Source organism: Ambystoma mexicanum, chromosome 6p (assembly GCF_040938575.1).
Source record: "Ambystoma mexicanum isolate Mex_15411 chromosome 6p, UKY_AmexF1_1, whole genome shotgun sequence".
In the NCBI taxonomy this organism is placed as follows: Eukaryota; Metazoa; Chordata; class Amphibia; order Caudata; family Ambystomatidae; genus Ambystoma; species Ambystoma mexicanum.
In genome coordinates, this window is record NC_090935.1 from 1038358264 (window position 1) to 1038384435 (window position 26172).

Sequence of the window (26172 nt, forward strand, 5' to 3'; positions counted from 1 at the left end):
CTGGCGGTGACCCGTACTTGCACAATAGACATTCTGTATGATGTTATCTAACCCCTATGCTAAAACAAATTAAAAGTCAACTGTCAAAATGGGGTCCGTAAGTGGTGTCCTGATTAGGGAGAATCAATTCAGTAAAAGGTTCACTCTGCCCAAGGTTCTTTACATGCTTCAAGCATTGCTAAATCGGGACCCTACCTGTTTCTTCCAAAAGCTACATCAGGCGATTTCTATACTTACATGGAAGAATAAGGTTCCACGGCTAGCTCTGAGTATCTTAATGACCCCGAAAGCTAGGGGTGGCCTCAGTCTTTCCGGTTTTTTGAAATATTATCAAGCTTCACAAATTCGGGTCATGAAAGACTATTGTGTGGAAAATGCTGGGAAAAGATGGGTTCAGCTAGAGAGGGCGTTGGGAGGACCGCAGCTTTTAGACAAATTGTGGCTGCCTAAACAAGATAGACCACCCAATATGCACAGGAGCTTGATTACGAGCTTGGTAGAGGAAGTGTGGGATAGAGCTGTCAAGAAATATCAATTGATGATTTTTCCTTCACCTCTGACGCCATTGTTTCACAATTCCCAGTTTACGCCAGGCCTTGCACCCTAGGCATTTGTGAATTGGAAATGGACTGGTTGTAGACCGACTGAAAGATATGTTTCAAGGCAACGACCCCAAATCCTTCATACAATGCAAATTAGATTTTGATCTCCAGGAATCCAGCAGATTGCAGTATTTTCAAGAAAGGCACTGAATACTAGCTCTCCCAATTAAGAAAGCGGCACTAAGAGACTTAACTCCATTTGAAACATTTGTGACATCTTACCCAGGTAACAAAGCTTTCATCTCTAACCTGCACAAACTCATGTCCGATATTACTGTCAAAATACCACTGAGATATATACAATGTTGGCATCTGACGCTGGGAGAGGAGGGGCCTGAAGAGGAATGGGGAAAATTGTGGCAGGATATACCCAAACTCACACGGTCAATTCAAGTTAGAGAATTTTGAACTAATAACACAATGGCATTACACACTGGCCTGTCTTCATAAAATGAAGCCATCATTCTCAAATAAGTGCTGGAGAGACTGTGGAGCAACTGGTGATGAGGCGCATATATATTGGATTTGTCTGGGTCAGGAAAAGTTTTGGGAAGACATTAATATACATATGACACAAATATTCGGACCGAAGGAGCCCAGGTCTCTTTCATCCTGTCTTTTGGTCCTTATTGAAACAGACCTGCGACATAGCTCTACGCAAGTGTGCAAAACCTTTGCTGTATTACAGCTAGCAGCTTTACTAGAGATCGATCAAATATGGAAATCGAAGGCTCTGCCTCAAAATAGCGAATGATTTTCTAAAGTATGGAACTTTTTGGCACTGGAATGGATGACATACTCCATACAAGGGGAACAGTCTAAATTCACCAAAGACTGGGACACTGTGTTGAACCTTCTTCAAAAAGACTATAATGTCTTCTATTGTCTGCAGAAACCTAGAATTCTGTGCATTGCTTGATTTGTTGGACACTATAGTTCATACCATGTAAGATGGGCAGGGTGGCAGGGGGATGGTGGGGGGATGGTGGAAATGGGGAAAGGGGGGTTCGAATGTTTGTTGTTTACAAAAAGCCAATGAAAACAAATAATTTAATGAAAACTTCACACCCAATACCATCACATATTTCACCAAACACAAAAAGCCATAACACTTCAAGAAACCTCCTAAACATAAACAATATTGCTACAGAGAATTTAGGTATATCACATTTAGTATTCATGTAATAATGGATAGGCCTGTGAGGACTGGGGGCAGTGGGGAGGGGAGGAGCTGTTTGTAGTGTAAGGTAGTAGGAGAACTTAGATGGGAGTCAAGGAGTGAGTAGGACATACGAGGCAAACCAACCTGGGGTCCTCCCTGTACTTTTACCATTGGCCCCTTGCAGACAGGTCTCATTTCACTTTCACACATTGCCAGTGCCAATCTCTCGCTCTCTGTCTATCTCTTTCACTCCCTCTACTTCTCTCTCCCTCATATAAAGAAATTATCCCCATGTGCAAAAAACAACCTAAGATTTAGCAAATAAGAGAAGGTGGCAGTCTGGATATTCCTCTCCTTACCATGATCTACATGCGGTGGGTTATGGGAGGCAACATCGTTGTGTTCAAAGGAAGGTGTGCTAGAAATATATGTCTCCATGCAGCCATTTCACTTTCTTTAGCATGTTGGTTGGCAGGTGGAGAGCCACTTTAAACATGAGAAAACGTACAGGCCGTAGCCTCATTTGCATGAAGTTCTGAGAACACTATTATTGTTTGAATGTTTCTGTTTCCTTTTAATCAAAATGCTTTTATGACACTGACTGAGTGTGATTTTGGAAATCTTTGGATATTTTGATGATGCATTTTAAAAATTCGACGGAATTCATAATATGGCAGCATTATGTTTGTTATCTTCATAGCAAAGATGATTCCCCCAACATGGAAAACATATATTTGAGTATTTATATTTGTTAAATGTATTTATGTGTTATGCCTTTTTTTGTAGTAGGTGAAGTAAGCATTTTTATATACATGTTCTGTGAAGCGAATCAAGATTTGTTTACGAACACTAAGTAGCCGATGCCCATATTTACAGTGTGTGCTTAAAAGATCTGAACCAAAGATCCATGCAATGGGAGTGCTGGAAGAAATGCTCTTATGAAGGATAGTCAAGGTTGGCAAATCTGCTTCTGCCCCCCTCGCCCCCTCAGCAATGAGCACTTGAGGGACTGTTCACATCCACACAAGAAGCAACTGGAGCAAGTGCCACATCGCTGGGGCCTACAACATGCCAATTGCTGGATAGGACATGTTCATCTCTTTTCAAGACACTTCACCAACAGGAACAATCGAGCCGAGCTGGGCACCTTGTGGATTTATCAGAACCGTGCTCCATCCTGAAACCATACATGTAACTTTCTGCAGTAGGTTCAGACGCTATTGCACCCTGCCAGGCTCCAACCGGTCCCTGAAAACAACCTTTCTAAAAAATACTAATACTAAAAAGTTAACTTTTTTTTTAACATTTGTCTACTGTCATGGTCAATAGTTAGCATCTATATTATACCTTCATTTTGGAGCCACACGTCTAACATCTCTTGGATACTTAACCATCATTTTTTTTGAGTTTCAGTATTATTGCTTATTTCAGATTAGCACCCGGGGCGGGCGGGCACAGCCAATCAGGTTCCGCGGATTGTGGGCTGAAACCTATAATCTCACAGAACCCGCAGACTGCATCCCCACCGCAGGCCGCAATCTTCCTTCCTCCCCCTCCTGTATCTTTATTATTATTTCTTTTTTAAAGATCCCAACTGCTCTCCCTACCCCCACTAACCTGATTGCGGCAGCAGCTTCCCTTTCCTGGCTGCCATGGGGATAGTAGAGGGACTCCGCCTTCTATGACCATGGCAGCTATTTTGGATCAGTATTTTCATGCGTGCGGTGTCCCGTTCAATGAATGAAAATACTTTTTAGCAACCCGGGTTACCACTTTGGTAACCCGGGGTCCTATGGCCTCATCCTCCCTTATCCCCCCGTTTCAAGGGCTGGAATGCGGGTAGCGGCCCAGAGCCCTCGTTGACCGCCCTTGCTTTGCTCGGACCGTTAACTTGCGCTGCCAGGCAGCCTCTGGAAAAGGGGTGGGGTTAACGTCACATTAAGCCAATAAATGATTTGTATTTATGGAATGCAGCTTCTCTTAACAATATATTCCTTATGTTTTAATATGTTTGAGATATGTACAACACTTCTTGCATCCGGCCTTAATCTCCTCTTGAAGGCTGAAGACTTTAGCTCAGCAGTGCTACAAAAAGGATAGGCATGGTTGTTCATGAATGACAGATTCCAGGTTCTATGGAACCTCAGTCATAGTGAATCATGCCTTCATTCTGTTTTCAATGACTTACTCGAAGTTCTGATCTTCCACTTGGATTGGATAGGCTTTATATCTATGAACAAGCATGTGTGGTAAACAAATTTGTGCTTGGCTCTACGTCAACCACATTTTATGGTTCCATGTGTTAATATCCCTGCAAAAATATTGCGATACAAAAATATTGCCATATTTTTGCGCGATATTGAGGCATGGACCCTGGGTGGGACACCCCCGCAATCCCCACATTATTTTTAAATGTGAGGGGGACACCCCTGCTCCCACAAATTAACTCCCCCAAAAATATCGCCTATGGCATTCCAGACACCATATATATTCCAATATTTATGGTGGGGATAATATGTAGGGATACCCATTTTATTGCATGTGAAGTCATTTATTGAGATAGTGGTAAAAAGGAAACCCCTGTGAAGTGTCTATGAGACATTTAATTGTCAATTTCATACAACTTCATTTAAATAAATCAGAACATATTTTCTGTAGCCATATGCAAACTGTACAAATACTCAAAAGGTTAGATGAAATTGCAAGAATAATACTGGAATTGCATACAAAACATGTTGTGCAATTACAGTTGCTATGTGGTAGCACTGCTATGAAATTATAACCAATGACCTTGCACTTTTTCTTAGCAAAATACATTCTTTTTTTCAATCTGTCTTGGCACGATCATTTTCAAGACAGCACATGTAATCAAAGGAATTGAAGAAAATCACATAACATTCAAACTAAATATACACAGATCACAGTTGTTCATTTAGAACATAATTAAAGACACTGCTATTTTACAATCAACAATATATTCAAGAATAATGTTTTTCATGTGACTATTACATTAACAGATGTAGTTTACGTGAAGCCCTGGAAAAGTATTTTAAAGTAGGCCTAACATCCTGAGTTTCTGGACTAAAGGGAATGAGCATTGTAACATCACGTGACTAGATGAAAGGTATCACAAACATATGTTACATTATGTGACTGGGATTTAGCCTGAGTTGTGCTGCAATTTGCAAGGATTCCAGGTGATCTGGTTGGTCTGAAAGTAAGTAGGGTGTTAGGTTAGTTAGGAGCGAGGGTCAAAGCAACTTAGCTTTCCTGATGTGTTGATGCATGTACTTTAGGACTGCGAAGGTACTAATTGCAAGTCTGTCTCTAGGTGTGACCCACCAGACGCTCTGGTCAAACACCATTGACTGTGATGGCTACAGATTAAGCGAACTGCAGGCTAAAACATAAGATCACAGGTCACCCACTAGCATCCAAGAATTTCTGACGAGATGGGATCCTCAGTTTTGTTTTCTGTAATTTGGATTTATTTAAGAACAAGGTGTCATTTTGATCAAGAAAGACATACGAAGTAAGCAGCAAAATAGAGCAAAGTCAGTCCTAGGTTATGGTGCCTTTAAGAACACTGTCTGATTGAATGACAAATACCTGATACTGAATGGATAAGACTAGGAACATACATCTGGGATAGGGTCTGGAGGTCATAACAATATTTTAACATTGAGAGCCTGAGGCCGTATTGACGTAGTTACAAAATACATAGAGTAGTCTGGGTGCAGAATGGAAATGGGGTGGTTTGGGTGGTCAATTTGGATAAAATGTGAGGGGGTGTAGGATCTCCTTTCATTGCTAACAGGTAACATGTGAGCTTGTTTTGAAGAGCTCCATTGAGCAGACGGATGGCTTTGAACTTGTGGGAGGTTTTCCAATGGAGAGGGACAAAGGGATAAAGGGAGAGAACTCAAGAGGAAGCACATAGGTTTAGGGGACCGGTATACTGTGAAGAGACAAGGAGTGGAGAGTTTAAAAAGGGAACTAAAAAGTGAGATGGGAAATGAGGCAGAGTAATGAGACAAGTGATTGACATTTTTTATTTATAACAATACCTACGTTGCTCCACGTCGTCTTGCTTCCAAGGCGGAGCACCTTGCCCCTGAGCTATCCTCCCCATGAAGTCTATGAGTGTTTTCATAATGTACTTTATTGTTACACTTCCGGGAATGATGGGTTGGTACAACACCTATTTGGTCTATCGGTAATGCTATAACCAAAAAGGGAATATTCCTAAACTAACCGTTACACCATAGATCTTAACACATAAGCAGATTTCTTTCCAGGTGACTTGCACCTTAGTAATGGTCTCGGGACAACCTAATCTTCAAAAGATACCCTTAAAGGTATGAGCACAAAAGTTCCAACTCCTAAGCTTAGTATGCAAAAACCTATTAAATAAAGTCCATCTCTATTCTGTAGCAACAAACATAATTATGTTTTGCGGAAGCTTCTTGTACCAGTTACTCACAATCTGGTTCAGTGCTCTCTGCCTACAGATATATATTCTAGTCTTAAACCAGGATTTCAGGTTTTAAGTGTCTTTCTGTTGTCAGGCCTTCTTTGGCCTGACCACAATTCCTTCTCAGCTTCCTCCAGTCCCCTGTGCTCTCAACTGCTGTTGACAGGTTTCTCCTTGACCTTGATCATCTCAGTTCATGCTCATAACCCGTCCCTCAAGGACCTTCACTTTCTCTCCAGATTCACACTGCATCCATCCTGGAAATTGGCTTTTTCTCTCAGATTTAAAAAAGATCCCTTCTAGACCATAGCTTTTTCTCAGACTTTGAACAGCTCCCTCATGGAACTTGGCTTTCTGTAAATATTTCAACTGTTCGCTCCTGGATTTTAAGTTACTCTCATGATTCAAAGTGAGCTCTCCTGGACCTTAGATGTCTATCAAGATTCCTATGGGTCCCTCTTTTAAATTATCACCCTCTCAGGATTCAAAGAGGTCCCTCCTGACCATGGCTTTCATGTTTCAAAAAGGCCTCTATTAGGCATTGGCTTTATGTTAGGATTTCAGTAGGAAACATGTGGGCTTAACATCCTCCCAGGATTTAAGATGTTCATCCTGGGCTTTGGCTTCCTCTTATGATCCAAACAGTCCAGGCATGCGCCTTGGCTATCTGTCAAAGATTTCAGCAGGTCCCTCCTGGACCTTAACGTTCTCTCTCGGTTGAAAGATGTCCTTCTTAAATCTTGGCTCTCGTCCCTCCAGGTTTCACAACAATAATGGTTAGCCCACCTAATTAGGGTCCTCAGGTCTTTGTCAGGCAGCTGATATACTTTCAACCTCCTGGCACAGGCTGAGGTTCTCCCTTATTTCCTTGATGGACGCTGGTGGAGGGCTTCTGGATTAGGACTTTCAATTTCTTTGAGGTCAGGATTCAGCTCAGCACCCACATTAGTGATCCTCTCTTACCAGAGTCTCCAAGCTAGGACTGCCTTGACTCAACTTACTTCCATTGTGCTCAATAGCATGCTGACTCTCCTCCAAGGAATAGTGATTCTCTGGTACTTCCTTAAAATAATCTCCCATTCTACCCGGAAGCTTGTTAGGCAGGTCTTCATCCTCCATTAGTCTTTCTCCTTCTGACTTTCCCTATTCTCCTTTACACTTCCATGCCTGGTGTTTGGTTTACAACCTGACCCCTGACTGGTTGTTCCTCATTGTCAGTTGAATTCTAACTGCTGATTGGTTTTGCAATATTGGCAAACTGTTTTATGAGTGTTTGGGTCACTGGTGTGGGCCTTTCAGGGGTTAAAGGTGGTTCTGTTTATGTTTGACACCCAAATGCAGTGGGTTTGCTGAATGCTTGTTCTTTGCCCATTATAGACTGTTCCTCAGCTCTCTGGTTTACCACTGTGTCCTGAAATTCCCCTAAGGTTTAGTGGTATACCCGGTACGGTCATTACACATCACTGGGGGACAGCATCTGGTGGGATCCATTCTCTTCCACCCTTTGGGATGTACATTTAGTAGTGGCTGGATCAGCAAATTGCCTAGTGGCCTGCTTCTCTGAGAGGCAGTGGGTGCAATAATTTGGGTGGAATTTTAAAGCAGTCGCAGGAATTTAAAGAGAGATTGAGTTTGCCTGATGAGACATCCAGCATGGTGACAGTAAGTAGAGGGGAGGATCAGGGTATGTTGAGATGGGTGCATGTCACAAAGATGAGGACCTTGTTAAGGCGAACAGAAGAGTATAGGGATAGGTCAAGAAGTTAGAGACAATGATTTTAGTTGGATGGTGCATGAGGTGTGGGAGGAGTTTTCAAATGCAGATGCAATTTTAGAGTTTCAGGTCACTGTAAAAGAGACCGGCATGGTTGCATGCTAAGGGTGGGGGATGAGGAGGTCAGGGGGAAGGCCTGTGAGAGTGGAGAGTGTGGTTGGCATTAAAGGCATGAAGACAAATTACTTCTGTCTTTGAAGGGTTTAGCATGACACAATGCACATCCATCCAGTGGCTGATGGGAATTGGGCAGTTACTTATGCATTTGGAGACTCTAAAGGATAAGAACGGAAAGGATAAGAATATCCTCAGTGAATACAAGATATTTAAAGCCAAAGGAGAAAATGTGATTGCAGAGGCAGGAGGTATATAGGGTGAAGAATTGTGGACCTAGGACTGAGGGACACCATTGCAGAACATCCATGGGAAGGGGTGTCAGGCATGCGGTGCCAGAGTCCCATGAGATGGTGAAGAAGTGATCAGAGAGATAGGAAGACACGCATTTGAGTACCTAAAGCTGTTTTCCTCCTTGAATCTGAAGAGGGAAAGGTGTTAAAGCGGGAGGGATGATACACAGTATCACAAGGTAGCAGAATGGTCGTGAATTATGAGAACTGAGAACATGTGAGAGTGCTAGGCCGTGGTAAGAGAATTTGTGATGTGGTTGAGCACATTCTGGGGGGAGGTTTTGTACAGCAGTCAAGATTGGAGGGGTAAGCAAGTGAGTGAACCTCGACATAGTTAAGTTTGCCTTTGAATATAAACCTCTTGAGGATTTTACAGTGGTAGTTAAGGAGAGAAGTAGTTCGGTAGAATAAGAGGTTGTTGGGATCAGCACTTGGTATGAGGCATGATTCTGCGTAGACTAGTAAGAAACCAATTGAGAGAGAGAAAGAGAGAGAGAGATGTTAAATAAAGAGGATTCATAAGTGGAGGTAACATATTCAATTCCTTTGCAATTTGTAGTGGAAAGGGTTCAACTGGAGCTCTGGATGAGATAGAAGAGTGAATGATGTGTAGATGTTCACTGTAGGTGGTGGGAGGGAGATGTGAGATAGAAAGAAGAGAGTGGGGAAGGAAGGAGGAGGTGAAATTGAGAGAGGGATTGATAAAGATCGAATGGTGGGCAAGGTGTCCTGCATTTACTGATTTTAGTGGGGAAATGGGGAAGTAGGCACTTTGATTGGTGGCAAGAGAGAATGGAATGGAGTGGTTCTTAAGGAGGAAAGCATGGCTGGCAGAGTCATCGATAGTTTGAAGGGTGCATGTGTGATAGGAAGATTTGGCTGTTTGTTTGTTTGTTTGTTTATTTATTTATAGTGCGCGCCAGACCCAAAGGTATCCGGGCGCAAATGAAAGAATACTCTAAGCTTACAAGTTACAGTTACACATTACAAGTAAATACAAAATACATTGACAGCAATAAGCATAGTTACCCTAAAAGGTTTGTACAGAGGGTAATATGCAGGGTTATATTCACAGATATTTGTACATAGATATGTATACACAGTATACGTTGTGAAATAAAGGCAAGGTGGAATAGGCTAGTGGGGGAAAATGTTAGTAAGCGTTCAGTTACAGATTGGTCGATAGAGTAGTCCTGGTGTAAGTCAGTTACAGGTCGTTTTCATTGAGCCATTTGATGCAGTTAAGTCTGAAGTATAAATAAGATTGGTCATTTTTGGCAAGGTCGGGAGGGAGTTCCACCACTGGGCTGCTTTGACAGGGAAGCTATTCCCTCCGACAGTACTCAGTTTGAATGGGGGCACAACTAGCTGGTTAGTATATGATTCTCTAGTGGGTCTAATCGACGTTCTTCTTTTGAACCGTTCTGTTAGGTTTTTGGGGGTTAAGTCATTAATGCTTTTGAATGTTAGCAATACTGTTTTAAGTTTAATTGTGTCCGCTGTAGAGAGCCAATTAGATTGTCTTCCGATGTCTGAGATATGCTCTCTTTTTGATATTCCTAATGCGGCTCTAAGGGCATTATTCTGTAAGGTTTGGGTTTTTTGCAACGTATGTTTATTAGACCCCATATAAAGTGCGTTGCAATAGTCCAGTTTGTATAATACCAGAGCTCTTGCTAGGGTGAGGCAGCTGATAGTGGACATGAATGGTTTTGCTGCTCTAATCAGCTTGCACGTATATGCAGTGCTAGAGGCCATCACGCTCACCTGCTTTGTTAGAGAAAGGCAGGAGTCAAGGTAAAAACCTGTTTGCTACTTTGATAGTATTGCCATCTATGATGAATGATGAATAGTCATTAAGTGTAAGAGCTGTGGTCAGAAGAGAGGAATAGAGATGGTGAAGTGAATGAGAGATTATTAAAAGTGGTAGGGGTCAATTGTGGGAGCAGAGAAGACCAGGGTTGAAGATAGGCATACAGGACGGACAGAGGGTGGCCTTTGATTTGGTTTGGAAGGTTAGGTTTATTGACTTGTGAGTTGACAGAGAGAGAATGGAGTCATTGGGTCTAATGGACCCATGTTAAATTGGAGAGGTTGAGATCATCTATTATGATGGCATGGGCATCATCTGGAAGTGTTTTGAGTAAGAGGTCAAGATCAGGGAAGAGAGGCTGTGGTTGCCTAATGGGCAGTAGATGAGGAGGATAGTAAGAGCGATGGGAGCAAAGAGTTGGACAAAGACATTCTCAAAGGAGGAGGGATTGAAATCAAAGAGGGGAAAGGATGCCAATGGTGCATTGTTACTGATCACATGAGAAACACCACCACCTTTTTTGGAGAAATAAGATGAGTGAAAGAAGCAACGCATTGGGTGGGAATCCAGGTTACAGTGATTGCCATCATAGAGATTAAGGGGTGAAAGGAATTTAAAATAATTCTTTGGACAGAAGACTTTTTTGCCAAAGGACTCGCGTATTCCAGGGACTAAGAATGAGGTCAATAGGGGAGTGGAGGCAGTAGTTGCTGGAGTAGATGAGGTCAAAGTGGTGGGATGGAAGAGAAAGGAGTAACCTGAAAGGAATTTGAGAAGAGAGTTCATTTATCAATTCATTCATTTTTGAGTTTTAGAATCTACTAACTCGTAGGGGGTGCCACCTCAAAACTCATGGAGAAAATAAAACAGGACATTGAGTACAATACAGAGGTGCGACATATATACAAGGAATAGGAAGCATGGGATGAGGTTGCACGCCTAACTTGTCTGGTCAGTTACAGTCGGTAGCAGAGAGCCGAGCTGTGAGTTGGGTTCCATAGAGTGGTTGGTGCTTTTGCTATGGCACCATTGCTTACAGAAACGATGGTGCTTGTAGGTTATATGAATTACAACAAACATAAAACAAGTGGACATAGGAACAAGTCAGGTAAACTTTCACAGGACCAAGGCAGGCAAAATCATGATTATCAGGACATGGAAAATGTGACAGCAGGGTGGAAGTGCTGGTCATAGCACACACGTGTGCTAGAGTTAAGTAGAGGAGTCATTAGGGGGATGGAAGGTTTTTTGGTTAATGTACTTGGGCATGTCCGAGTTAGATCTTCTGTTCATGAAGTCAGATGTTCTTGTTCCTATTGAACTTCGTAAGAATGGGGATGGGGAGATATGTGTAGGGAAGAGAGATGGCGTTGAGCAGAGGCCATGGCAGAGAGAGGAAAAGAACAGTATGGACAAGGAACAGGATTGGCAGGTGCATGGTAGGTAACGGGTGAAGGTGAGGGTGTAATAGGGGACCACAGGGAATAGGTGACCAAACAATGCAATTTAAAAATACCAGAATGCCCTAGGAAAGCAAGCAGTACAATTTAAAAAATCAGAGGGCCCTAGGTGATCACATCATGTGACTTAAACCATCATATGGTTCTAGGAGGCAATTGCATTGTCCAGGGCAGTGGTTAATAAGTGTGTAGGGAATGGATTACATGTCCGTCTGTGAGTGGCCTGCCAGTGCTAGGTTTACTGTGTTTGAGCATGATGAAGAGATTACTTGTGTTCATAGTTTTTACTGGAAATCACTAAAGCATATTAGCCTAGCCTGTTGCCTCGTGGATCATCTCTGCCAGGCACCACCTTTAACACATGTAGACTGAATTTATAGTCAAAGAAGTGACTACTGATTTTTTTTTTAAAGAGAAAAATGGAATAAAATAACTCACCGTGTTGTACACCTGATTGTGGGCATGGATGCGTAAGAACTCTCAAAAGGCCGTCCGGTTTGTACGAGTAATGTTCAACCAGCTGCATTGGAAAGAATGACAACCGAGAAATAGATTTATTCCATTGCAACATGCTCATTTATGTTGAATAGCCGCATAGTGTAAACCTCACAGTACACAATGACTCTGTGATTCGCAGTGATATCGTCTGGGAGGATTGCGAAGTCCTGAAGCATATGCTCTTCTTTCATTCCAGCAAAGTGTCAGTTTGTGATAAAACCATATTCACTTGAATCAACAACATTTAGGATTTTGTTGTAATTGCATGGCCAATCATTCTGATTTATGGACCTTAATTTTTTTTTGTTGACATTTGCCAAAACATGTGTGTTCTTAGATGGTCCTCGATGGCCGAATCCAGAGGCAGTTAGGGTTTCCACTATGATTATTCATAGGGCACATATGTGTGTAGTTGTTCTGAATAGTATAATGAGTGCACATGTATATGTGTAATCTGTGAGTAATGTAAAATGCTGCATGACTATTCTAGAGGGACTCATTTCAGAATACTGGGGAAGAGGTTGCATGCCCCGGGGAGTACCAGGGGTGCAGCTCACCTGGAGGTGGTGGCAACATTGGGTGCAAGCAGGGGAAGTGGGAAACAGGAAAGGGAGTGCAGCATTCAGAGAAATCTCAGGTTCTGTAGTCCTGAAGATACGACTTTGGAGTGTACGTGGGTCTTCTCCGTTCCTTCTGTGGGGGTCAGAGATTTCCAGGAGTCATAGTGGAGGTTTGGGGGAGCACTGTTAAGGTTCAATTACTAGGGAACCCAATTAAATGCTGTGATACTTTTACGCTGCCATTCTAGGGGATGGAGTGTCGTGGGGGCAAGGTGCAACCAAGTTTTCTTTGTTTCTTGAGACTACCTGTGAGGTCTAATGGAACGTGAGTGGCAGGGTTAACGCGCTCCTGAGTTCTTATGTATGCCATGCGCTTCTCTTCCCCCAGCCCCTTCCCAGCATGGTCTTTCCTCTCTAAGTACTTCAAATGATCTCTGTTATGTGCTAAGGTGCATCCGTCTGTCCTGTTTGTTGGTCAGGGATCCTTTACTGTTTATCTGCAGGGTATTGCTCAACATTAGATACAAAGTTACATCATGCTACATGCACTGCAATATTAAATATATAAACCACCAAACACAGGAAGCTCCAAACCAGAACTATTCTGCACATCTTTATTTATTTTACACCTCACTTGTATTCCTCTCTACATCTTGCAGGATTTAATATGAAGATTAGCATGTTAAAGATATTCCGACTGATGTAATCATTACCTAAAAATGAACACAATGATAATCTCTTTTTTTGTCACGTTATGCTGTGACCACTGAGGAAGCTCTGTGTTCTATCCAGGACACAAATAAGGAATGTGATTCTCCAGTGTTTACAGTCACTTCCTGCCTTGTTCTGAAGTATACCTTATAACATGAGAAAAACACCATCCACTGTACAGACCTGTGTGGGAGGAGTTAGGCTAAACTGGCACATAGACTACGGGGCAGACTCTTCTTTACTATGGCCTCATTTGAGGAATCGGGTGGACAGGTCTTGAAAAAAGATTTAGGAATTAGATACACAACCACTTTCCAATCTATAACAATGATTAAAGTGAGTGGTCCATATAAGAAACATACAACACGGCCGTCTCAGGATCCCTTGGGGAGGGTCAGTATAGCTGAATGGCCAGTCAAATAATACACCAGGAATTTAATGTCATAACTCTGTTAAGTTATTGTCAAGTCCTCTAGGCCAAAGAACAGACTTCAACTACCGATAGGGTCTGGGGAGCTATTCTCCATCCATCTGTCTCTCACTCGTTGGTCTCTTGTTGTCTCCCTTTCTCTCTCTCTTTCTTTCTCTCTGACTCTCTCTCTCTCTCTCCCATAGAAATACTTTCTGGCTTTGGATGCCAGAATGGGGACCCATCTGTTTATGACATACAAAAGTGCAGACAGTCGAAAAAGAGGCTCAGTCAGCGGCAGATCACAGGCCTCTTTCTTATTCTAGACTTTCATGGACTTCTTATGTTCTTCTATCCACTCATCACCCCTGTTCTTCTCTCTCTTTTCTGTCCTTCCTCCTCCCTTTTCATAAGATATTCCAAAAGCGGCTCTGCTGGCTCTCCCAGTTTCCTGAGCTCTCCAGGCCTGGTACCTTCTAATCCACTTGGCTTTTTCTGGGGATTGTGTATCTACTACCTAAAGTGAAAACAGAAAGTCACATGGAACACATGCTCTATTTCCCACAACTACACTTAAAAGTGTCTGTCTTCTGCTTCAGGGCTTTGACAGCAAAATGTAATGTTCATATGTCATATTCTGCGGCCTGCTATATTATCTCAAAATGTGGGAGTTAGAGTTCAAAGGTATGAGAGCTGATTGTTTGCCGGTCAAGTGGCACAGCGAGTAGAGCGCTCGCTTTGACACCCGTGCAGAGCCTGCTAACGCAGGTTCGAATCCCGGCGGGGCCAAACTCAGCCTTTCATCCTTCCGAGGTCGATAAATGAGCACCACACACCGTGGGTAATAATAAGCAGCGCTCAGATACCTGAGGGTTCGTAGCGCTATATAAATGCCAAATTATTATTATTATTATTATTATTTGTCTAGTTTGTTCTGAAGAATTGTAATGATTCTGGCTGAGAAATAGTTTACCAGGAGCAGGTGTAATGTTCTTATGAAGGTCCCTCTGTTTGGGAGAAGATCAGAATATTGAGAGTTAAAATAAGAACATCTAGGCATGTCATGATGAGCTGTCTAGGGCCCATTGTCAAGTGGGTGACCTTCATGGACAGCTTGGGCCACTCAAGGTAGGGCTTCGGGAAGAAGGGGTTGTCAGATTCTTCCCTAAATAAAGGTGCTAATCCCAGAGTCTGAGTTTCAGAGATAGTTCATTTCTTGTCTGGTTTGGGCCATGCCAAACCCGATGCCTCCTCTATGCTTCCACTTCTAAATGTACAGGGACAGGAGGCCAGCGTTGGCAGACCTTAGATTTCTCAAAGGTGTTATAATTTCCTTTGTAGGAAAGCAGGGTACCCAGTGCCATTTCACTTTGTGGAATGTGCACGGGGGAGTTTAGAGACACTCTTTTTTATAAAGCAACAAATGGTGGCTTTTCAACCATGCAGAGATGTTGTTTCTTCTTTTGATGTCCAGAATGAAATGTCCTGCCCTGTTCAGGACCAACTGCAGGTGTCATATGGTGCCTTTAAGCACTCCAATGTAGAGGATGTTGCAGTAATCAAGGATGGACAAGACAAGCATTGTGATGGAACTCTCGGTAGTTTCTGTAAAGCCGTTAAGATTGATATTGTGACCCGAAAGTGAGCTCAGTTCTTGAGATTTCAGACTATTTCTACTGTTATTGGTAAGAGAGAGTTCCCACGGAAGAAGGTCACTGAAAAGGCAGATTTGTTCAAAGGCTGTGATCAGCATTTCCATTCTGTTCCTCTTTAGGCATAGAAAGTTGTCAGTCATTCAGGCCTGGATTTGAAGTAAGTATCCTTAAATGTTTTTTCATTGTTGCATTGAGATAGATCAGAATATTTGAGTCGTCCATGCAGGGTTGGAATGAGCAATTTTTGAGTTGGAATGGGAACTCAAAAGTATCTAAGACATGAGTGAAGTGGCTCATGTACATTTTGAAAACCACATAGAGAGGGGTGATCCTTGTGTGTCAAAATACGGTTTGTGATGGAGTATAGACAAATGCTGTCCCACTGATACCTAGATCCATCAGTATTTGAGTACTGAGAGCAGCAAGCGATATCCCCATGCAATATTCTGGCTTGTGCATACGAGTATAGTGGACCACAGGATCACAATCATCTGAGTCTCTACGGATCATGACTGTGAATGGTTGGCATTTTTACGCAAATGTACCCAAACATGTTTCTTCAATTCTACAATGATTTCTATTCCTAGTGCACTAAATGCCAAAACAATGTTCAGGACTCTTAGTTAGTGACCAATCTTATTACATTTTATTGGTTATTTTTTGTTTTGTTTATCTTTTACTATTTGCGTCAATTATTTAGTACAATTTAGTTTGTTCCACATCTCTTTATAAAAACATGATTTCTCCTTCACAAACCATTCGATGTATCTTTGCTCCTTAAACATCAGAGCTAGATCAAAGGTCAAAGAATTACAATTTTGTGCACATCCTAAATGTGACAAAAATACTAAATTAATACAGCAAGGTTCTTAAATCACCTTGTGATGTGAGCACCACTAACACCCAAATAAACCCTTGATTAGCATCCAAGTCTACTTCTTGTGTCTCTCAATCTGTATAACATAATTTCACTTTTTTGGAGCAAACAGACATTGCAGCGGTAATTCCACCACCATCTTCAGGACCATATACTCTGGTGGGTCCCTGGAAGACAACCACACATGCATGCAATAGGTTCAATGCTAAAAGCTGGACAGTAGGCTAATGTCTCTGTCTGAAAGTGATCTGATCATCATTTACTAACCTTGCCTTGCACTTCTGTCCTCCTATGTCCCACTCATGCCATGGGAATGCTGGATATAAGGCTCCCGGAGGTAACCTGTTAAAAATGATCATGGATAAAAAAGTTTTGTTTTGCCCTTTTGGCCCGTGTACATTTTGTCTTTTTGGCAATCGAAACATGAATACATGTGACTGGTACTCTTACCCTGTGCTCTGCCTCTTTTTTGATAAATGTTGTCACAGGCTGCTTTTCATTGCAAGGGTTTGAGGGGTTGGCCGACAGAGTGCTCACAAATGTCGCTGCTGCTGCTGATCTGTCAAAAAGCAGCAAGCAACCTTGTGAGTGTTCATGAATGAGCTCTGGGCCCAGGACCCACATAAAGGAGTTCAAACGTGGGGAGGTAAGACCCTGTCTGTTCCCCTAGTTGACCCACCTGTTAAAAGCTTTAGGGAGAGTGCCATATACTTTCGTAATCGCTTGGCTGCTCCTCGCTTGGCTGCCCCTCAGTTATGTGGCGCTGCTTGGCCGTATAGCAAGGCCCTGTGGATAACAAAATGTGATGTTAGTACATTGGAATGCGGCTGGTGCTAGGCTTCCTGCAGGCTAGCCTCATTTGTGAGAGATTATCCGGCTGCTTTCTTCAATTGTTGCTGTTGACATGAAGTGGACACGTCCTCACGGTTGCTGGCCGCCTTGGATCCTGAGGATTTTCTGCCTATTGCGCATGCGTGGCCTTTTTTTGGTGTCTTGCTGCTTGGGATACCATCAGAAACTGTGCATGAGCCATAACTGCTGAACCCATATGCATGCATTAGTAATGGCCGGACCCCGAACCCTCACCCGTAATGATAGGCTCACAACCTGTTACAAGTGTTGGCAATAAAAAGGACGTAGAAATTTGTTGTACAGATATGGGTTATGACAATAACAAATATCACATATCATGATGGTATCATACTTTTGGGCACCGGGTCCTGAGGTTACCCCCTCGGACCCGTGCCGCCACACACGGGCAGGTTCCCGGCTGGCCGTGTTCCCCCAAGAGTATTCCCTAGTGACAGCCCCTGTGAGCAAGAGTTGTATTGATTTCCTGAAAAAAATGCTCCATGCCCTGGCTAGACAGATGGTTGCCGTCGTCGAGAAAAAGGTCTGGGTTGCCTAGTGTAATGGCTTTGTGTTTTATGAAACCCAGTCCTCTAGTCATACAGAATCTCTCTATAGTCCTGTTCAGTTTTCTTCTGGATATGTCTATAGATTTGTAGCAGTTGGCCCCTAGCCATTTCTTTCTTGGTAAGATGGCTGAGAAATATATTTCGGTACCCCTCCGGTTGTGCGAAATGCCTGCTAGGGAGGAGAACATTTCTTCGCATAGGGTGCGTCTAGCTGTGTTGACTAGGTCGTTGCCCCCTAGATGTATGATCAGGAATTCTGGTGGGTCCCTGTATGCCACCAGTTCCGCTAATGTTTCATGGACGTCTGCCCAACGTAGGCCTCTGTATCCCCACCATGACGTAATGGTGTTTCTGAAAGGTGGCCCATCTTTAGTCTCTTCTGCCCATCTGCCTGTCCTGAAAACGAATGAGTGGCCAACTATCCATGCTGATCGGAGAGTGGTCCTCACTTCGCCTGTTGTTTCTGTGGTGGTGGGAGGGAGGGAAAAGCGAGACAATATTATTAGGGCGGATGGCTGTATCGGTTGCGGTCTGATATATCTTTTATAACAGTCTGACTTCCATCCCTCTATGTTTTTTAGTAGTTGCGGTGCTAAACCTCCTTGCCATGCAGCGGTGGCGGCACCTATCCTGAAGGAATGAGTGGCGAAATGTTTGGGATCCCACCCTGCTCTGCTGATTGTTTTCATCAGCACTCCTTTAAATTGGTAGCGGCTTAAGGCCGATGCATCCTTGTGGATTTAAAAAACTCCCCCCCACTTTAGGTTGTTGTGCGTAATAGAGGTTGGTGATGCACATCGGGCAGTTTGTTGCCACGTCGATGCAACAAATATTGATGGTTCTTTTTGCACCCGTTTTCAAATGCTGCATTTCTATATTAACACTCTCCTGTCTCACCCTGATTTCCATGACGCCCAGGCCGTTTGTGGCCTTGGTGCTGGAAGCGATGAGTTCTCCTACCCAGAAAGCCCCGAAGTAGGCTAGGAAAAAGGCTGTTTTAAATAACATTATCTCATAAGGGTGCAAACATATGGCTTCCAACTGGCTTGCTATCTGTACCAGTTTGGTGAAATCAAGGGGTCGGCGGGTGTCCACTTGAGGCCCCTCCAATCTGCCCCATCCCTTCATTGCATAAGAAATGAGTGTGTTCTGGGTGGGGTCTGAATCGCCCCGAATTTTCGTAAAGTATAAGATTGCCACCTGGTGTCTTTTGGCCCAGTTTCTTTTGAAACCTTGTTCCCGGACCCATTTTAAGAATACTTCTATAACTTTAATCGTTATTAGTTCTACGTGGTTTAAACCTGTGGCTTTGAATACTGTTTGCAAACACTTACTGTACTGTGTTGCTGTGGTGCTTGCCACCGCCCTCTCTGCCATCTCTGTTAGGAAGCCTGTGAGGTTGTTGGCACCCGTTGTTGTTGTGCCTGATTCTTGTTGGGCATCCCAGCCTGGGCTCTCTGGCGCTGGCGTTGATGCCAATGTGTTGCTGGCACCCCTTTTAGAGGTGCCTGCTTTGTATTGGTCATCCCGGCCTGCACTCTCTGGTGCTGGCATTGATACCAATGTATTGTTGGCACCCGTTTTAGAGGTGCCTGGTTTTCGTTGGGCATCCCGGCCTGGGCTCTCTGACGCTGGCATTGATGCCAATGTGTTGCTGGCACCCCTTTTAGAGGTGCCTGCTTTGTATTGGTCATCCCGGCCTGCACTCTCTGGTGCTGGCGTTGATGCCAATGTGTTGTTGGCACCCGTTTTAGAGGTGCCTGGTTTTCGTTGGGCATCCCGGCCTGTGCTCTCTGGCGTTGGCGTTGATGCCGTTATTCTTGTCCTCCCATTATTGCCCAGCATTCTGCTGGTATTGGCGTCATCTGTTCTTGGGCGTGCGGCGCTAGCTCTCGGAATCTTGTCCACTGGAAGCGAGATAATGCATCAGCAATGTTATTATCTGCCCCTGAAATGTGCTTCGCTTTGAGTACAACGTTTACTTGTAGTGTGACTGTTGTAATGGCTCGTAACACTTTTAGTACTAAAGGGCATTTCGTAGACCTCTGTTTATGGAGCCCACTACAGCCATGTTGTCGCACCAAATCAAAAGTTCCATATTCGCTAGTCGCCTGACCCAGATATGTAATGTTAGCCAGATGGGGAATATTTCTAGTAAGGTGATGTTTCTTGTCCACCCTGCTGTTTGCCATGAATTGGGCCAGTGTCCTGCCACCCATTCGGAGTCCAGTATGGCTCCAAACCCCTTGCACCCAGCTGCGTCAGTGTAGAGGACCCTGTTAGACCGGGTGTTTAAAGGCGTTCGCCAAAGTAAAGACCCGTTGAAATCTCTGAGGAATTTTCCCCATGTTTCCAGGTCCTGTTTCACCTCTCTTCCTAGCCGGATATGCAAGTGTGGTTTGGTGAGTGATTTGATTTTGAACTCCAGGCTTCTGGAAAATATCCTCCCTTGAGGTATTATTTTGGATGCGAAATTGAGGCTGCCTGCTAAGGATTGTATTTCCTTTACAGTCCCCTTATCTCTCATTATCAGGTTTTGTATTTTAGCCCAGAGTTCTGTTATTTTTGTTTTTGGGATTCTGCAGAGCCCCTTTGCTGATTCTATTTCGATTCCCAGGAAGATTATGTTTGTGTCCGGTTTGGTGTTTTTTCCCTCGCTAGGGGAATTCCCCACTGTGCGGCCATGTGCTCCAGGTTTGCTAAAGCCTGGCCGCATTCCTCGGAGTTTGTTGGCCCTATGACCATGAAATCGTCTAGGTAATGCACTATTTTTGTCCCTGGTCTCTGCTTTAGGAAAGCCCATTGAAAAAAGGAACTGAATTGCTCAAATAGTGCACAGGATACTGCGCACCCCATGGGAAGGCATCTATCTAAGTAGAATTTGTTGTTAAGAGTGAAACCTAGCCACTGCTGTGACTCTGGGTGGACTGGCAAAAGTCTGAAAGCAGATTCGATGTCCAGCTTCGCCATCAAGGCGTTTCTGCCGCACTCTTGTATGAGCCTTACCGCTTCCTGGAAATGCGTGTAAGTTACAGCGGATTCTGTGTGTGGGATGCCATTGTTTAAAGACTGGCCTTTGGGGTAGGATAGGTGATGGATTAGTCTAATTTTTCCGGGTTCTTTTTGGGAACCAGGCCTAGTGGAGATATTAAATAGTCCTTTAGAGGCATGGCATCCCAAGGACCTGCTACCCTGCCCAGTTGCAGTTCTTTCTTGTTTTTGGTTTCTACTATCTGGGGGTTGTCCCTGGCTGACTTTAGATTCATCGGGATGTATTGTGACCCAGAGCCCTTAAATGGGATTACAAAAAGCCCTTTGGTGAAACCCTGCGATATTATCCTGCTGGTTTCTGTGTCTGGGTAGCTGTTTAGGGCGTCCCTAAAATTGCTCGGGTTGATGGGCGTTCGTCCTGGTTCTAAAATTGGGCTATCATTCCTTCTTGGCTGGGAGTCTGGTGCAGTTGCTTGTTGCATGGTCGCCGTTGCAGTTAGTGCAGGCGTGTTTGTACCAGCATTCTTTGCCCCATGTACACTGGTTTTTCCCAAAATGTCTGCATGGGGTGTTGGATTTGCCAGCCTGCTGTTTGTTCTGTCTGTGGGCATTATTTTCCGCCGCCCATGGCTAGTTCCTCCGAAAGGGCTGCTCCCCTTTTTTGGATTTATCATTGTCATGGGATTTGCTTACTTGCGAATTTTTGCTATTTTTGGAAGAAGAATGCATGGTATCTTCTTCCTGGGGAGGTTCGGCGTTGAGGGTGTATACATCGGTCTGGACTTCATCCCACTCAATGGCCGGTCTTTCTGACATGCTCCTCCTAAATCTGATGTCGTATGCAAGCCATGTCTTCCCCTTCTGTGTTACTTTTACTTCCCTTATTTTATCAACATATGCCCAGATCTTCCTACCATCCATGGGAAATTTTTCTTCATATGTTGTTGCTAGTATGGCAAAGGCCTGTAACCAGTTGTCCTAGTTTTGCTCGACCTGGGCGTTCCTGGCAATGGCTTTCTCTTCTATTTTTTTGGGATCTCTAAAAGCGTCTTTCCCTTTGCGCTGTGCTTCTATTAGGGAAAAGATTTCTATAAACTCTTTGGCCCATATGGCTTCTTTGATTGTCGTATCAATGTTCCATGCCAGGCATCTTTTGTATCTATTTAATATCTCTGTTTGGAAAGATTTCATTTATTGTTCTACTTGCGCATTACAGATTGCTATAATGTCAGTTGTATTGCTGCCAGGTGTCCCTGTCGAACCTGGGCTGTCTGCGCCTGGCATTGTCCATGCTTTTAGGGCACCGGTTGGATCAGTTGCTGGAGTTGTGGAGGCTGTTGCATTCATAGCTGTGGCCGCTATTGGCAACTGCTGTACTTGTTGTGGCGGAGTTGCTATAAGTGGTGTTACGGGTGGATTGACAACCGTTATAGTAGGTTCTATTGTGATGGGGTAGTTTGAGGCCCCAGGTTCCCTTGCGGGCGGTGTCTGTTTCCCCCTTATTTCTACCATTAGTTGCTGCAATTCCGCCATACTCTCGCATAATTTTGACAATTTTTTGGTACCTTTTCTGGTGTCTTTGGATATTTTTCTCTTTTTCAATGGTGCAGGAACCTCCTCCTGGCTGGGTGGGCTGGTAATTCCTTCCCTGGGTAGGCTGTACATGTTTTCTCTAACCCATGCCCATCCGTAGTGATTTGGGCTTCTGCGCCGGTGTTGGGGGTGCCTGTGTTTTCTGCTTGGGGCCCATGTTTTTCTATGCCTGCTATAGGAAAAAGAAAAAGGGTTTTATCACAGAGTTAAAACCGTTCTTATCGGCGAGTTCTTTGCACTTGTTCTATTTGTTGCCCGTGCTGAGTAACTGTTGACTGTGCCTTCTTGCCCGGGTTTCCGAAAATTGGGCAGCCCCCAGGCTTGATTTACTGTATTTAAATAATTGGTTTCGCTGTGAGATTGCCCTGCAATATTACAGAAATTATTTCAAATTTGCAGTCTTTGGGCCCGCCGAGCTTGGCAATGCGTTTGCCAGCTCTGCGTGGCTGTCAAGCAAAGACGAGCTCCCAAGCTGGTTTGTGACTCTGCCAAGTTTAAACTTGGCTTGCGTTATCCTGCCCCATCTGCTTTATAAGGCGGGGGTTCCGGTCCACTGTAAATACAATGTATCTCTGCTGGACATAAATGTCTATTTTTCCTCCCTCGGAGCCCCAGCGCGGTGGCTCACCTGTAAAATGTTGATTCGGAAAACCGTCCGCGCCGTGCTGTTCGAGTGCCGCTTCTCCTTCGTTCGCACTGGTTTTGTGGATGATTCCGCAGCACGTGTCTTTGTTTGCTATGGATTGGACACGCTTGTCGCTCGCTTTTCGATCTATCCCGAAAATGTTGAGGCTGACAGCGTCCACGCTGGCCGTTCGGTTGCCGTTTCTTCCTTCGTTAAAACTGCATTGCAATTGGTTTGAACAGTACAATGTTCAGGAAGGAAAAAGACACTGCGATGTACAGCGAACTTCAAGAATTGCTAAAGAAGCAAGAAGATTTGGAAGACACTGAGTAAACAGTGAACCTCCTGTTTGCTTGGGTCCCCGTTCAGGGTCCACAAACAGATTGTGTTTACTCTGAGCATGCTGCTCTCATTTATAGGACCCAGGGAGGCCCTGGGTCTTTGTTGTGTATGTGGTGGGGGCCGCTGTTGTCGCAGCCCCCAGCCGGATAGCCGACTGTCTGACCCCCCGGTGGGGGCAGATCTTTGAACCTGGGCCCTGCCTGATGGTTGTTTCCTTATGGCGCTTAGCACCTTGCTGTTTGGAGGAAGGGTGTGATGACTGTTCGCACCTTACCCTTCCGTGGCTTTTGTGCCACCGAGACTGCGTGTCTCTGTAGCTGGGGGGAAGGAGAGGGGCAGGCGCGGGGGGTTGAGGCTGCCCCTCTCCCGGCTGTTTTTCCTGTTCTACTGGTCTTTTTCTTGGGTGACAAAAGTGCTTCCTGGGGAGTGAAACTTACTTTATTATGTGACTGGCTAAGCAATTTCTGGGGGTAGCCGCTTTCTTTTAATTGGTCAGTAATGTTTCCTGCATGCAGGTAACATTCATTGAGGGAAGTATAAATACATTTATTGACTACTTTCTCAAACTGGAAGTACCCTGGCCCAATAATATCCCCTTGAAGAGCTGCTTGTGACCATGGATATAACTGTGTTACATTCTAGCATCCCACTAGGACAAGCCTTGGAATGCATCCATAGTCATGACAACAGCACTGATTAAAGTAAGCAGCCAAATGCTGTCCGCTAAGTGAGGCTAGTCTGGAGGTAACCCAGCACCAGTCGCAATGCAATGTACTAACATCACATTTCGGTATCTATAGAACCATGTTACACAGCCAGGCGGAACCACATAATTGATGGGCAGAGGAGCAGCCAAGCAGTTACACAAGTTTATGACACACTCCTACAGCATTTAACAGGTGAGCCAGTTAGTGGAACACATGGGGGCTTAACTCCACACATGTTTCAACTCCTTTATGTGGGTCCTGGGCACAGATCTCATTCCTGAGCACTCACAGGGTTGCCCGCTGCTTTTCCGCAGATCAGCAGCAGCGACATTTTGGAAGCACTCTGTGGGGGGGCCACAGCACAGTGAACCAACCCCTCAAACCTGTGCAACGAAAAGCAGCCTTTGACAAACTTTAACAAAAAAGAGGCAGAACACAGTTTAACAGTACCAGTCACATGTATTAGTTTTGCAATTGTCAACAAAAGAAAATGTACACTGGTCAAAAAGGCAACACAAAACGTTTTTTATCCATGGTCATTTTTAACAAGTTACCTCCAGGGAGCCTTATATATAGCATTCCGATGGCAGGAGTGGGACATAGTAGGACAGAAGTGCAATTCAAGGTTAATAAATGGTAATCAGATCACTTTCAGACATTAGCTTATTGACCAGCTTTTAGCATTATACATTTTTTAACTACTACACAGATAGATTACATACACTTGTGGTTGTCTTCCAGGGACCCAACACAGTATATCGTCCTGAGGAAAATGTTGGAATTACAGTACTGTCAAAATGTCTATTTCCTACATAAAAGAGAAATGATTGTGTACCGAATGAGAGACACAAGACATAGCCCTGGATGCTAACCAAGTGTTTATTTGGGTATTTAGTGGTGCACACATCACAAGGTGATTTAGGAACCATACTGTATTCATTTAGAATTTTTGCCAAGTTTAGGTTGTACATAAAATTGTAATTCTTCGACCTACCTCTGATGTTTAAGAAGCAAAGGTACATCAGAATGGTTTGCGAAGGAGAAACTATGTTTGTGCAAAGAAATGTGGATCAAACTAGATTGCATTAAATAATTGATGCAAATAGTAAAAGATAAACAAAAAGAAATCACCAATAAAATTGAATAAGTTTGGTCACTATCTAAGAGTCCTGAAAATTGTTTTGGCATTTTGTGCACTAGGAATATATATAATTTGAGAATTGGTGAAAACGTATTTGGTACATTTGCGTAAAAATGTTTTGTTCACCCCCAAGTTTGTTCCCTTATGTAATGGTGTCAGTGCTGGGCACATACAGTTTTGAGGATCTCTTCTTTTCATCTCGCTCATCTGAAGCCTGAATGCAGTCCTAGGGAGCTGGCTTCTCTAGGTTCCTTTCGTTTGCTTGTGTGATCTTACCTCTGAAGGCCAAGTTGGAGATAAGATTTAGTTTTGCCATGACATTTAAGTCAGCATTAGGGTTTTTGAGGAGGGGAATAAGTGGAGTCTTCTTAAGTAGATTAGGGCCTAACTCTGCCAAGCGTCATTAATCACAAATGGTGGTAAGTGATGGTGGCAATATTTGCAAATGCTTCTTCGTGAAGGCTATAGGGCATGGGTAGCATACCATGCATGAGGCTTTACCTTTGCATAACAGCATGCTTAATCCTTTTTTGGTGATTGGTGTGATTGAATTGAAAGAGGTTCATGTTGTTAATGTTTGGGGTGATGTACTTCTTGACACATGGGAGTGTACTAACCTCAATCCTAGTGCCTTTCAGTTTGTCCACATTGAATTTTGTAATATTCTCCAAGAACTTGATGGATGGGTCTGAATGGTGTTGGCACTCACATAGGTTTTTAAAAGCATTGTACATTTTACAAAACATCAGTGAACATAGGTTTGGGTACACTAATTATGCCTTAAGGTGCTCTTTCTTCTTTTGCATACTTTGTTCCTGGCAGACCTCACAGGTTTTGTTGCAGGAGAATTGGTCAATTTCAAATGCATCACATTTTTTTAAACAAATTTGGCTACAGATATTTGTGGGGGAGTTGGTAAAGGTAATAATTAAGGTGGGGGAAGTGGGCAGGAG

The 26172-nt window shown here is 43.7% G+C and overlaps 1 protein-coding gene across 4 annotated transcripts in view; it reads right to left on the reverse strand.

Annotated features, from left to right (window-relative positions):
* Nucleotides 1–26172, reverse strand: part of SYK (spleen associated tyrosine kinase) — a 556773-nt gene that overhangs the window by 150966 nt on the left and 379635 nt on the right. For all 4 annotated transcript variants that reach the window (XM_069625644.1, XM_069625645.1, XM_069625646.1 and 1 more), the window contains one exon: nucleotides 12131–12212. In XM_069625644.1, coding sequence (XP_069481745.1) covers nucleotides 12131–12212 — 82 coding nt within the window. The remainder of the gene's footprint in view (nucleotides 1–12130; nucleotides 12213–26172) is intronic.